This window comes from Dromiciops gliroides, chromosome 3 (assembly GCF_019393635.1).
Source record: "Dromiciops gliroides isolate mDroGli1 chromosome 3, mDroGli1.pri, whole genome shotgun sequence".
NCBI classification, from domain to species: domain Eukaryota; kingdom Metazoa; phylum Chordata; class Mammalia; order Microbiotheria; family Microbiotheriidae; genus Dromiciops; species Dromiciops gliroides.
In genome coordinates, this window is record NC_057863.1 from 609,826,686 (window position 1) to 609,841,445 (window position 14,760).

At 44.2% G+C, this 14,760-nt stretch overlaps 1 protein-coding gene across 2 annotated transcripts; it reads left to right on the forward strand.

Annotated features, from left to right (window-relative positions):
- Positions 1-11,948: 11,948 nt before the first annotated feature.
- On the forward strand, positions 11,949-13,942 carry ID3 (inhibitor of DNA binding 3, HLH protein). 2 transcript variants are annotated; one of them, XM_043994993.1, is made up of 3 exons: positions 11,949-12,368; positions 12,930-13,002; positions 13,360-13,942. In XM_043994993.1, the coding sequence occupies exons 1-2, from the start codon at positions 12,039-12,041 to the stop codon at positions 12,984-12,986; spliced, it is 387 nt and encodes a 128-aa protein (XP_043850928.1). In that variant the 5' UTR covers positions 11,949-12,038; the 3' UTR covers positions 12,987-13,002; positions 13,360-13,942. The 2 variants fall into 2 exon arrangements, with proteins under 2 accessions (XP_043850928.1, XP_043850929.1); XM_043994994.1 differs by having other exon boundaries at positions 11,949-12,338.
- Positions 13,943-14,760: the final 818 nt, after the last annotated feature.

The window sequence follows — 14,760 nt, forward strand, 5'->3', positions numbered from 1 at the left end:
AGCTACCACTGCCCTCTGAAGCTTGGGGGCAGGTATCTTTTTTTGTATCCCCAGCACTTAGCACAGGGCCCAGCACATATCAGGCACTTATTAAATGCTTGTTGACTTGACTCTGGGGCCAAGCAGAAAAAATCCCTCTTTGACCTGATGGGCCTTTCAAATACTTAAAGACAACTATCATGTTCTACCAATGCAAAATGTCTCTCCCCCACTCCCTGTCAAAACAATCCCACTGACCCTTGGTGGGCAGGGGTCTCCAACCTTGACTGGATTTAAAGAAATCCTTCCCTTCTCCTTCAATCCCCAAACAGCTTCAGCATGAAAGCTCCAATCCTCCTGATAGAATCAACACTTTTCTACCTTGTAGAAGTTTGAAACCTCACGTTGTTATCAGGGGGCCACACCGAAAATTTTAAAGCACTATATAAATGTCCATTGGGACCCTGGAACACATATTGTCAGAGCTGGGAAGGACCCCTGGATAGCTACGAATAAAGTATTAACTCTGAAAGGAACCTTAGAACACAGGATGTCAGAGCTAAGAGGCCCTTAGAACCCAGAATGTCAGAACTGGATGGGTCCTTAGAACACAGAATATTAGAGCTAGGAGGGCCTTAGAACATAGGCTATCAGAAATGAGAGGGGCTTTAGAATATAGATCATTGGACTTAGAAGAGATGGGAAAAGGGGCAGCTAGGTGGCGCAGTGGATAGAGCACCGGCCCTGGAGTCAGGAGTACCTGAGTTCAAATCTAACCTCAGACACTTGACACCTACTAGCTGTGTGACCCTGGGCAAGTCACTTAACCCCTATTGCCCCACAAAACAAACAAACAAAAAAAAACAAAAAAAGAAGAGATGGGAAAGATGATGGAATCCAACCTTATTTTATATAAAAGAGCTGAAGATTAGAGGGGGACATCCTGATAAGGAGTCAAATAGAAATAGAATCTAGGTCTTCAGGCCTCTGTTTTTCTGCCTTATCAGCCTGCCTTTCTCAGCAAAGAAGAAATAATATTTTAAGCCTACTGTGTGTTTCTGTTGAAGTGCTATGCAGTTAACACTACGTCCCTAGAGGGCCAACATTTTTCTAAGAGTATTTCATTTCTGTATTCACAGTATAGGACTGTGTGGCACGTGAGTCTTCTGGAGAAAAGTTGCAGGTGTTTCCCTCCTTCCCCCCTAGCAACGCCAAACCTTATTCTCTCCTGGCCAATTGCTCTCGTCCTTTCTTTGTCCAGCAGATTGGACAGGCCACTTAACCCTCTTTGGGGCTAATGGTGTCATCAAATAGATGACCAAATAGATTCTCAGGGCCCACATTTGATGGTCCTTCCGGGCTTTAAGCATTCTAGGTTCTAAGGTCTGTTCATTCTTAAGGTTCCTCCCCACTATAGAATTCTATGTTTTAACATTCTATGTTCTAAGGCCCATTCTAGCTTCAATGATCTATGTTCTGCAAACAGTTCTCCGAACGAGAATTGCAAACTATTAATAACATATGAAAGAATGCTCCAGATCACCAACAAGAAAAATTCAAATCAAAACAACCCTGAGGTTTTTTTTGTCTCAGAATGGCCAATAACAAAAATGACATAATATGGGAATAATTCATGTGGGAGGAGTTGGAGAAAGCTTAGCACAATACCTGGCTTGAGTAAATGCTTCATGAGTGCTAATTCATTGACACTGGCACTTTGTGGGTAGAGCTGTGAATTGGAACAATTATTCTAGAATACTATTTGGAGCGATGCAACTCCAGGGGCTAAAATAATCAGGCAGGCCCTTTGCCTCAGAGATGCCAGGCATATGCCCCAGTGAGGTCCAAGACACAAAGAAAATCTCTATCTGCACCAAAATATTCCCATAAGTACTTTTTGTACATGTTTTGTATTAATATGACTTCATTTTCTATGGTACCTTTTAGCAAGATGTGGTTTCCTTCCTTATCTCTTTTAATTAGATCTATTTTTGCTTTTGCTTTGTCTGCGATAAGGATTGCTACCCCTGCTTTTTTTTACTTCAGCTGAAGCATAATATATTCTGCCCCAACCTTTTACATTTACTTTGTGTATATCTCTCTGCTTCAAATGTGTTTCTTGTAAACAATATATTGTAGGATTCTGGTTTTTAATCCACTCTGCTATTCGCTTCCGTTTTATGGGAGAGTTCATCCCATTCACACTCACAGTTATGATTACTATCTATTTCCCTCCATCCTATTTTCCCCCTTTGTACTTTTTGTCTTCTTTCACCCTATTCCTCCTCACTGGCGTTTTGCTTCCCCCAATCTGCCGTCCCTTTAATCAGCCCCCCCCCTTTTCTTTATCCTTTCCTCCCCTGCTTCTGCCCTCTCTTCTATTAGTGTCCCTCCTTTCCCCCTTACTCTTTTAAGAAGCACTTTTTGTAGCTGCAAGGAACTGGAAATAAGGAAGATGACCATAGATTGGGGAATGAACAAGCAAACTGTGGAACATGAACGTAATGGACTAGACACAAGGATGTTGTAAGTAACAATGAATATGATGACTACAGAGAAGCATGGGAAGATTTACATGAACTGAGGGCAAGTCACTTAAACCTCATTGCCCCACAAAAAAAACAACAAAAACAAAACAAAAACAAAAAACCAAAACAAAACAAAAAAAAGAAAATGAACAAAACAACCATAAACAATTGATAATATCCCAAGATTATAAACTTGTCCCCAAAAAAGAGACATAAGAAAACACTTCCCTCCCTCCCTTCCTCAGACTTTGCAGGGGTGGAGGAGTCCATGAGTGTGAAACATTGAATATAATGTCATAATTTTTCAAAGTATTGATTGCTTTTTCTGTACTTCCTCCCTTTTCTTCTTTGAACAACACTTTTTTGGGGGGGGTCTTTTTACTCTCAGTGATAAACTCTGATAGGTGCTTAATAAATGAATTAAAAAAAACACACAAGAAAGGGACCCACATGTACAAAAATATTTATAGCTGCTCTTTACGTGGTAGCAAGGAATTGGAAGTTGAGGGGGTGCCCATCAATTGGGGAATGGCTGGACAAGTTGTGGTATATGAATACAATGGAATACTATTGTGCTGTAAGAAATGATGAGCAGGAAGAGTTCAGAGAAACCTGGAGGGTCTTACGTGAGCTGATGATGAGTGAGATGAGCAGAACCAGAAGAACATTGTACACAGTATCATCAACATTGAGTGTTGACCTACTGTGATGGACTATATTCTTCTCACCAATGCAATGGTACAGAAGAGTTCCAGGGAACTCATGATAGAAGAGGATCTCCAAATCCAAGAAAAAAAAAGAAAGAAAGAACTGTGGAGTATAGATGCTGATTGAACCATATTATTTCTTTTGTTTTGGGTGCTGTTGTTTTTTTTTTCTATTTTGAGGTTTTGCATCACTGCTCTGATTCTTTCTCTTGTAACAGGATTAATGCAGAAATAGGATTAATGTTATTATGTGTGTATATATGTGTGTGTATATATATATCTATATGTATATGTATAGATATATATAGATATAACCTATATCAGATTACCTGCTGTCTAGGGGAGGGGGGAGGGAGGGGAGGGAGGGAGGGAGAAAAATCTGAAATTGTAAAGCATGTATAAACAAAAGTTGAGAACTATCTTTACATGTAACGGAAAAAATAAAATATCTCAAAAAAAAAAACACACACAAGAAAATTTTTTTAGGCAATTAGGGTTAAGTGACTTGCGCAGGGTCACACAGCTAGTAAGTGTCAAGTGTCTGAGGCCGGATTTGAACTCAGGTCCTCCTGACTCCACGGCCGGTGCTCTATCCACTGTACCACCTAGCTGCCCCCAAAACACTTTTTTTTTTGTAATGGATGATTCCCCAGGAGGAGAAAGAAAGAGAGATATAGGAGAAAAATAAGTTACATAAAAACAAAAGCTATCAATAAAAATGTTTTAAACTATCTTATGATATTTAAACTATTCTATCTCTAACAGTCTATCTTTTTAAGGTTCCATCCAGTTCTGACCATGACTCTATAATTATCTCCATAACTGGCTCCTAGGGATGGCTTGTCAAATGGATCCTAGATTTAGAGCTGAAGGTGACATCAGTTATCTAGTCTAACCCTCTTGTTTTACAGATTAGCAAACAGAGGCCTAGAGGGGACACCAATTTTCCTAAGGTCACATACGTAGTAAGTGTCAAAGACAGGATTGAAATTCTGGTCCTTGGAATACAACTCCAACACTCTTTCCACTACCTTGTGCTCTATGTTCAGTGGATAAGGGTCACTATATTGAGGTAGACTGTAATACAGCTAATACCTACCTAGACAGTGTGTATTATAGTCTGGATAATATTCAATTGGCATTCTTCAGTTTTCTGGTATGGAGAAAAGATGTGCTCATTTTACTATTTAGAAATCTAGGTGTGTTTGGTTGAGTATTTTTATTAGATGAGTATTTCTACCTCTGGGGAGATTAGGAGGTTGACCAGGATGGGATGATCACCTTCTAAAGTTCCCCTATCTTCAAGAGAGAGTTATAGGGCAAAAATTATACATATGTATATACATACATATAAATATATATTTACATATCAGATCCTTTCAGTCTAGGAGTATGATATTCTTTTGGGGTTCAAGATGAAAGCCACTTTTCCTCATTATTTCCCTGGCAGTAGGGTGGGTTTTTTTGTTTTTGTTTTTGTTTTTGGGGCAGGGCAATGAGGGTTAAATGACTTGCCCAGGGTCACACAGCTAGTAAGTGTCAAGTGTCTGAGGCAGGATTTGAACTCAGGTCCTCCTGAATCCAGGACCGGTGCTCTATTCACTTCACCACCTAGCTGCCCCCCCCCCAACCCCGCAGTAGTTTTGACCCAGACCAGGAGGGTAGCACTTAGCTTAATTTGTGCCCTTTTAGTTCCCCTCCCAACCAAACATTTATTATACAAGAGATAATCATGGATACTGAGCAAACATATTTATCAAAACAAGTAGTAAAACAGTAACTGGGGAAATCATACAGAATAGTTTAGGAAATAAAATATAGAATAATTAGGGGCTCTGTGACTTGGGGGCAAAATGAAATCTCAGCTCAACCAAGGGAAGAATGGTCTCTCATCCACTCTTAGCAGTCACTTCAGTATAGGTGTTGGGAATCAAATGACATATTGGAGCATCTGTGCCCTTCCACAAACCTGTGCCTCGACCCTCCTCTGTTCAAAGTCTGTGCTCCATCTTTGTCTCTGTCTCAGTCTCTCTCACTTTCTCAGTCTCTATCAATTCTCTATCAATCTGTTTCTCTACCCCGCCTCCCTCTTTCTCCCTTTCCTTTCCTCTCCCCCTCTTCTCTCTCCACCCCCAGAGACAATAAATTTAAAAGCCCATATTTGAACCCAACTCCTCCCACGTGGAGTGAGGTTCCACATTCAAAATCACAAGCATTTCGCCATCACATAATTTGAGTCAGAGTCAAGTAGAGGGAGGGGAGCAAGCATTTATTAAGCACTTACTATGTGCTGGACAATAAGCTAAGCGGTTTGTTTTTGTTTTTGTTTTTGTGGGGCAATGAGGGTTAAGTGACTTGCCCAGGGTCACACAGCTAGTAAGTGTCAAGTGTCTGAAGCTGGATTTGAACTCAGGTCCTCCTGAATCCAGGGCTGGTGCTTTATCCACTGTGCCACCTAGCTGCCCCCTAAGCATTTTACAAATGTTATCTCATTCGATTTTCCTAACAACCCTGGGAGGTAGGGCCAGGATTATTCCCATTTTATACTTGAGGAAACTGAGACAGAAGTTAAATAACTTGCCCAGGGTCACACAGCAAGTAAGTGTCCAAGGCGGAACTTGAACTCTAAGTCCAGGGTTCTATCTACTATATTCCTACCCCAGGTAGTTATCAGCTGTATGACTCTGGATAAGTCACTTACCCTCAATTTCCTCATCTATAAAAGAAAGTTAATAAAATTGTACCTGCCTCATAGGGCTGTTGGAAGGATCAAGTGAGATAATGTATATAAAGTGTTTTGCAAACCATAAAGCACTATACATGCAAAGTATTATTGTTATTATGACATCAGAACTAGGAGTCATGAATGAAAGTTTCAGAGAAGCAGAATTAGGTCTGATGCCAAGAAAAGTTGCTTAACAATTAAAGCTATCTAAAAGTGACTTGAGCTGCCTTGGGAAGTGGGAAATGTCATCTCACTAGACTAATAATGGCTAGCATTTCTATAGCACCTACTATGTGACAGACACTTTACAATTATTATCTCATTTGATCCTCACAACTCTGGGAGGTAGGTGCCATCACAATTGAGGAAACTGAGGCAGTCAGCAGTTAAGTGACTTGCCCAGGGTCACACAGCTAGAGTCTCAGGCTGGATTTGGACTCAGGTCTTTCTGCCTCCAGACCTAGGACTCTTTCCACTGCTTCCTCAAGACTCAAGGTCTTCAAGTAACATCTGGATGGCATCTGACATGGTTATGCTGTCAAGGGGATTCTTGTCCAAAGCTCAGCTCAAGAGCCATGGTTATACATAAGGTCCCTGATGCCCCTAGCTACTGGTGCTTTCCATCCAAAACTTATCTTGGATTTATGTTCTTGTAGGCAGCAAGGTAACTCAGTGGATAGAGAGCTAGGTCTGGAAGTCCTAAGTTCAAATCTGGCCTCAGACACTTACTAGCTGTGTGGCCCTGGACAAAGTCACTTAACCTCTGTTTGCCTCAATCCACTGGAGAAGAAATGGCAAACTACTCCAGTATCTTTGCCAAGAAAACCCCATGGACAGTATTGGTGTGCTATGGTCCACGGGGTCATGAAGATTCAGTCACAACTTAACAACAACAATGTACTTGTTCCCTTCCCCAATAAAATATAAACTCTTGGAGGGCAGGAACTCTTTTTCTTTTGTTTCTATTACCCCCTCCCCAAACCTCACTCCCAGTGTCTAGAATAATGTCTGGAACACAGTAGCCACTTAATAAATATTTGTTGATTGGTTGATTCCAATCATATGACCATCACTACTCTGGCTCGGAACCTATCATCTATTTAAGCAAAAGCATTTCACTTGAGATTTAAAGCTGAAAGGGGCCCCCAGAGATCATCTAATCCAACACCTTCATTTTATAGCTAGGGAGACTGGAGGCCTAAAGAGGAAAAGCCACTTGTATAAAGACAGAGAGACAATAAATTTAAAAGCCCACATTTGAACCCAACTCCTCTTTCTTCAGACCCAGGGTGTTTTCCACCCTGCTAAGCAGCAGGATGGGGGAGTGGGGGTGGAGGTGAGGATGGCAGGATGGGAGAGTGGGGGTGGAGGTGAGGAATAGTAAGGAGAGGTCACTTGAGCCATTCTGCTTCATGGTTTTAGTCTCTTACCCCTCCCATAGTCAGTGAGTCAGTGAAACAGTCAGTGTTCATAAAAGTGATTTTAAATCTTGGCAAAGTCAATTCCTTTCCCGGAAAGGCATCCAAAATGATTACTTACAATGCTATGAGATAACGAACTCAACAGTAATTGGGTCTGGGTTGTATTTTTTTTTTTTTGGAGTAAGAAAGCAAGAAAGATGGAGAGAAAGTGAGAAAGAGAGGGAAAGTGGGGAAAAGAAAGTGAAAAGGGAAGAGAAAGTGAGAGAGGAAAGAAAAAAGAGAAAGTGAGAAAAAGAAGAGAAAGAAAGAGGAAGGAAGGAGGGAAAGAAAGGAAGAAAGAAAGAATGAAAAAATTGGAAAGGAAGAACGAAAATGGGAAAGGAAGGAAGAAAAAGAAAAAAGAAAGAAAGGAGGAAGGAAGGAAAATGGGAAAATAAGAAAAAAGAAAGAAGCTGGGAAAGACAGAAAATGGGAAAATAAAAAGAAAGTGAGGAAAAAAGAAAATGCAAAAGAGAGAAAGAAAGAAGGAAATGGGGAAATAAGAAAAAAGAAAGAAAATGGGAAAATAAGAAAGAGAAAGAAAATGACAAAAGAAAAAAGAAAATGCAAAAGAAAGAAAGAAAGAAAGAAAGAAAGAAAGAAAAAACAGCCACTTGGAAGAAATGTTATCAAGTTCTCAGCATCTGCAATTTACAAGGCAGTCCCCCAGTTTCCGCGGCCTCCCAGGCCCCGCCCCCTGCTCGGGCTGTCGAGCCCTCATTGGTGGGGGGCGGCATTTCCAAGCCGGTGCCTGCGCCCGAGGAAAGGTTGCCTCGGACACGCATCCCTGTGTGAATGCATGACGTCCCAGGCTGGCGCCAGGCTGTCTGGAGCTGAGAGTTAGATCAACACAGCTGTGGGACAGGGACACACAGCTGGGCAAAGGAGCGGATTCCTCAACAAAAAATAGGATTGTGAGAAAAGTTCTGAAACAAAAACAGCGCAGACAAAGGCCTTAATGACATCCTTTCATAAAAATAAAAAATGCAAGAGGGAAAAAGCCTGGTAAAAGGAGCAGAACTGGGAACAGAAAGTTCAGAGAAGGGGGTCGGATGCTGTGGGCCTGCAGCAAAAGGAGCCGCAGAAGGCATTTGCATCCTTCAGCTGTTTGTGAAAACCTCTAGTTAGGCCCCAACTCCAATTCCCCAGCCCTCACTTAACCTGCCTCTATTCTGGGCCCTGGAAGGAGTGGGAATCAGGAGACCTGGTTCAAGCTGTGGCTTTTCCTTTAACTCGCTGAGACCTTGGGCAGCTTGCTCCTCACTCTCTGGGCCTCAAAGTATCTTCTGTACAAACAAAGGCATTGGACTAGCTGGCCTCTGATATCCCTCCACGCTCTAATAGTCTGAAGTTCTGAGACTAGATATCGGAATGTCCCTTCTATTTCTACCATTCTTTGTTCTACAGTCCCTTAGGGTCCTCTAGTCCAAGGCAGCTTGCACTCTCCAAGATTGCTCTGATACCCCCCTGGTCAGTATTGTTCTCTCTCCCTCCTTCAACTTGCACCTCCTCTGACACTAACTCCACAGTCCCATTCCACCATACTTGGGTAGTTTGTCTTATCTCTCATAAGCCCCTTTAGCTGAAGGTTTTGTTCTCATCTTTGTACTCCACGCTATATGAACACAGGATAAAGGGCTTTTGAACTGAATTCAATTTGAGCCCTGACGATACCAAGCATAGAAAGAGGCTTTGGGAAAGTATAAAGTGGTAAACAGATGCGAGGTGGGATTGTGATCACGTTCCCCTTCACCTTTCATTTCATTAAGCATTTATTAAACCCTGGGATGTATTAGGCACTGAGTTGAGAGGAGATGGGGGAAGTAACAAAGACATCATCACTGTTATTAAAAGGTGACTATGGTTTTGACTAATAAAAATGCTGATCTTCACAGTTCTTAAGACAGGGGTTCCTCCACCTTAGAAGGGATAAGTCCTCTATAGTCTTCAGACTTTAGAGCAGGAAACAGCAGAAGTGGAAGGTCTTTTAGAACAGAGAATGTCAGAGCTGGAAGGAACTTCAGAACTTCCTATATATATATATTAGAGATGAAAAGGACAAAAATTGATTTGCAATGAGATCTAGATCTGATGATTTTAAGATGAAACCTAAGTAGGGCCAGACTGAATAGATGGAACCTCAACAAATCTTTCAAGTGGTTAGATATGAGCAATTAATTAAATTAGATGGTTTTGTCACTGAACAGGGCTTAACTGATCTGAGCGCCCCCAAAGATCTGATCACGTTTCTAGAAACAGAATAGAAGAGCAAGGAAATCTGCTGGCTGATAACTTTTTGCCTTTATCTCTGGAGGGATGGTAGGAGAACAGGGTTAGAAAGAGATTCATTATCACCAGATTGTCCAAGAGGTTTGTATCATGAGACTGGGCCCATTTTGAGGGTTAATGCTCACAAGGAACCCGAAGCTTATCTGCTCCAGGTGCTGACTCCTCCTGCCATCTGGAATCCTAAGATTCTAGCTCTTGAGTTGGAAGAGATCTCAGAGGTCATCGATTCATTTTGCAGATGGGGAAACTGAGGCCACCAAGTCTAATCTCCCAAACTGATAATGTTCCCTATGCCTAGAATGCTCTCATTTAATTCCATTCTGTTCTATTATATTCAATAAACCTGTATTAAGCACCCAATAAGTGTTATGAGAATACAAAGACAAAACTCCCACAAGACCCCACTCCTCAAGGAGTGGGGGAGATGACATGTATCCAGATACATAAATACACAGGTCATACAAAGTAATATTCTTCACTTGTTGAATTCCTACCCATCTTTCAAAGGCAGACTTCAACACTCTCTCTTTCCCAAATGCCTTTGGTCATATAGAAGGTTAGTTGTCCCTTCTCTATCTTTGCACATCATTGTGTTTTTACCTGGCTGATGTTTTTATGTTGTAACATCATGCATTATAGCTATCATTTTGTGACTTATCCTCTCAATGAAACTATAACTTTGTGTTTGATTCAAGAAGCATTTATAACTGTGTGACCCTGGGCAAGTCACTTAACCTCGATTGCCCTGCAAAAAAGAAAAAAAGCAGCAGCAATGGTCTAGAGGTGACAGGGCTGGCCTTGTAGTTAGGAAGATCAGTGTTCTCATCTTGCCTCTGACAAATACTACTCTGTCTGACCCTAGACAAATCATTTAGCCTCTCACTGTCCCCATGCAACTCTCTGAGACTAAGTAAGTAGCAGAGATGTGTCCTTATTACTTGAAGTAGGGAGTCTCCGCAAGTGGTGTGTTCCCTCCAAATGGATGAAATCATAACTCTGGACGGAAGGAGGAGACGGGGGAGATGTGCAAAGCACATCACCCTTCCAAAGCCTCTGTACATTGTAGACATTTAGCAAATATCTGGTAAATTGAAGTTTTTGCAGTTATAGAATTGAATTTCACAAATGGAGAAACAGACCCAGAGGGAGAAAATGACTTGCCTAAGCTAGGAAAAGGTAGGGCAAGAGCGGGAATCTCTGGACTCTTGTATCCATCGAGAGGCACAATGAGAAAAGAGTTAGATTTATGGTCAGAGGACTTGGATTCAGATTCTGACTCAACCACTTCTTTACTATCTGTTGGACCCTGCAAAAGTCACTTTATCTCTGGGCCTCCATTTCCTTATCTGTTTTTTTTTTGGGGGGGGGGGGAAGAGGCTTGAACTGGATGACCTCTGAAGTCTACTTCACCAAGTCCTAGTTTCCCAACTCCTGGGGCTCTCCTTTCCTTGTGGTAATTCCCAAGCCCTGATCTAGGGTTTTGGTTGGTTTGATTTTTTTTTTTGCCTGCCACAGAAACCGTACCCCTTTCTGCAAACCGCCCCCCACTCCACGTCCCTCCCCTCTCAGTGGCCAAATTAAGTCTGTTTTCTCCATTGGAACCTCAGCTCACCGCCATTCATTTTTTCCCTCTGGTCACAAGATAATTCCTGACGCCAGAAAGTCTGGAGGTCAGATGAACAACAAATTGAGGAACAAGGCGGCACTAATTCCTTACAAGATTCCCTTGAAAATCTTTTGCCTTTTTTTTTTTTAAGTTTCCTCCTTGCTGTTTGGGGATTTATGACCTCCGACGGGCCTCCATCCGAACCAAGGTTGAGGGTGGGGGCTGGGAGGGGAGAGGGGACCAGACTCAGACTCCTGTCCCAGTAGTTTTTCCAGTGGCCTGGGAAGCAACCTAGAGAAAAAGGCATTTTCCATGTAAATTATTGTAATTGAGTTTTTAAAGACCCAGGGGCCCGCCCCCCTCATTCTCGGAATCCGCGACTACACCGCAATCGGTGTCAAGCCAAGCCGAGCAAACCTGTTTTGCAATTAAACAGCTTGTAAAGGCTCCATCCAACTTTCTCCCCCCCGACTGTCCGCAGAGGCTGATACAGAGCCCCAGCCGGAGGCGGAGCTTTATTTGCATAAATGGGCGGGACAACGCGAAGAATTCCCTAATAAGAGCGCATAGCGGGCGGGTACGGGGTGTGGCTTGCGTGGTGGGCGTGGCCCAGGTCCGGGCCCTCCTATAAGAACGAGCGGCTGCTGGCGGGCGCGCAGCGTGGGTTTGTCCTCTGCTAGTCGTTCTTCTAGGTTTTCTTTCCCCCGTAGTTCTTTCCTTTGCTCCCGCCTCAGTCCGGCGAGCATGAAGGCTCTAAGCCCGGCCCGAGGCTGCTACGAAGCCGTGTGCTGTCTGTCGGAGCGCAGCCTCGCCATCGCGCGTGGCCGTGGAAAGAGTCCCGCAGCCGAGGAGCCACTGAGCCTGCTTTATGATATGAATGACTGCTATTCTCGCCTGCGGGAGCTGGTGCCGGGCGTCCCGCGGGGCACGGAGCTCAGCCAGGTGGAGATCCTGCAGCGTGTCATCGACTACATCCTGGACCTGCAGGTGGTGCTGGCCGAACCCGCCCCGGGGGCCCCCGACGGGCCCCATCTCGGCATCCAGGTGGGTGCGCATTGGGGACAGCACCGGACGGGAAGGGGTGGCGGCTGATCCGCTTGAGGGAAGCCTGAGGGTTGAGAACCAGTGTTGGGGTGTGTAGAGGAAAGAAGGATGAGGACTGAAACCCGGAGAGGGATGTAGAACGGGGGCGTTGTCTGAGACTTGGCTCCCCCATCCCACCCACCAAGGGCAAGAAGGGACCCAGACCGGCGGTCGGAAGGGGGTGTGTGTGTGTGGGGGGTGAGTTTGGGTGGCCTGTGATGGGGAGGGGGAGTGGGGACTTAAAAGTGGTGTGTTGGGGAGGGGGCTACCGAGACCCAGAGTGAGAGATGTTAGGCTGGGTTGAGATGGGGTGGGGGGGGGCTGAAACCCGGAATGGGATGTGCCCCGCCTGGGGTGCGGTGATCTCAAGCTGGGCGCGAGGACATGAATTTTCCCTAGTCGTGATGTGAGAGGGGGAGAGAAACAATCTCTGGACCCCAGAACAGAAGCCGAGCAGGAGCTGACTTTGTCGGGTTGTAGTTGGGCAGGAGACTGACCCCACTCAGCTGGCTAGCAGAGACTAAGCTCAACTCTCCCCTCTCTCTTATGCAGACAGCCGAACTGACGTCTGAACTCTACTCAAAAGATGAGAGGAGTCTTTGCCACTGACCCCAGCCACCCCTAGGTGAGCATCCCCTCCTTTTTCTTGAAACTTGGCTTCGGGTTTGGGCTGAGCCTCTTATTCCCAGGGGACACGTTATGAAGGTGGAGCGGCAGAAATGGCCCAAATTCCCCCAAACTGTCCGCAACCCCAATTCCAAAACCCTTGGTAAGGCTTCTTCTGTGAGCCTGCGATTTGCAGCCAACCAGCAGAGATGGGGGTGGGGGGAGCGGGGGGAACTCTAGGCACAGATTTCTTATCAGCTGGCAGGGAACAAAGTTTCCTCCCTGGCGCCGACCAGTCTGCAGACCTGCCCCTGCCTGTGATCTGGGAGGAAACTGACCCGTCCCTGTATGTCTCCCTCCCCCTTCCCCCTTCCAGTTCTGTATGCAGGTGTTGTGATCCCGCTGGGACCCCGAGGATCAGGCTTTGACCAGAGCCCCAGGAATGGCCAGGTCCACACTGGCTCCAGCATCTGTTTTTCCCACTGTCTCCACCTCGCCTGGTTTAAGGCTGAAAGGAACTCTCAGCTGCGCCCCATCTTCCCGGGAGCTAGGAGAACTGAACTGTGGGGCTTCTGTAGCAGAAAGAGAAAGCAATTTTCATATCGGTTTTCCCCAAGTTTAAAAGGATTGGATTGTTAAGCAAATCGCTTTTTTGTTTTGTTTGAAGGGACATTTTGTTATTTCTCTTCCCCGACCCCACCCCAACCAATTTTGTTGAGGCAGTTGGAGACCTTAGATTGTGGTGTCCCTGGAGGGGGGAGACCCTTCAGGAAAGAGACCTGCTTGTTCCTGCCCCCTCCTCAAGACCTCACTGTGATTATGAACTCTATAATAGAGTATGTATAGCATATGTACCTTTGTGCAGGAAGGTGACTTTCTGTAATCATGCATTGTACTTTATAAACTTTTTATAAAAGTTAAAACTTTTTGCATAATAAAGGTGTTGTTTTTTTAACTTTGAAGTGTCTGCCTGTGTTCTCTAACCTCTCCTCCCCCATCCCATTAAAAAAGCTTCAAAAACATCTCTTTGTAAAAGGGTCTCAGTGCCCTCTGTTTCTTTGGCTTAGGAAAGGTAAATGAATGACTGGAAGGGAAGCTCCCTCCTCCCCAGGGGGTTGATGGGATAGGACAAAATCTTCTCAGCTAAGAAACCTGGCCTTGGCCAGCCAAGGGGTGGAGTGGGATATTATTAGGCAAAGGCCTTTTAAGCCCCAATTGCCTTTCCCTGAAGTTGTCAGAACAAGAAGCACAAAATGATAAGAACTGGGAGAGTTCTAGGAGATAAGCCTGCCCGACCTCTTCGTTTCTACAAGAGAAACTGGCCAAGTGATTTGTCTGATGTCAAATAGACCTGAGATCAAAACCCAAGTCTCCAAATCTGTTCCATAGCCTTTTTCACTGTAAAAAGGCTTTGTAATTGAGGGCATACTGTTTGTCTTTGGAGAAGGGCAAGGTTGGCACAGATGAGGAAAGGAACCTGAAGCTGCCTCGCTCTCAGAACAGTTGTTTCTCATTCTATCACCTTTTCTAGTGGAAGAGACCACTAGAACCCATTTCGTGGATGAGTAAAGATTTTTCTTAGGGACTTGGATGGAACTAAGCTTAAGTGGAATCTAGTTTGTTAACAAGCCCCTCATTCTGGGTTCTGGATCTGAAAACCGAAAACCCCTGTTAATTTCCACTTGAGGTTGTGTATTCATCTCTGTTGCTTCCATCATCCCACCTGACCTAAAAGGAGTTAAAGTAGCTCCAGCAGGGAACTGGGATGACATTCATT

What these genes read in the sequence shown, in the direction of transcription:
- ID3 (XM_043994993.1), top strand. Translation starts at nt 12,039, where the DNA reads ATGAAGGCTCTAAGCCCGGCCCGAGGCTGCTACGAAGCCGTGTGCTGT. An exon ending in ATTGGGGACAGCACCGGACG is followed by an intron (nt 12,369 to 12,929) that starts GGAAGGGGTGGC and finishes TCTCTTATGCAG; the next exon opens with ACAGCCGAACTGACGTCTGA.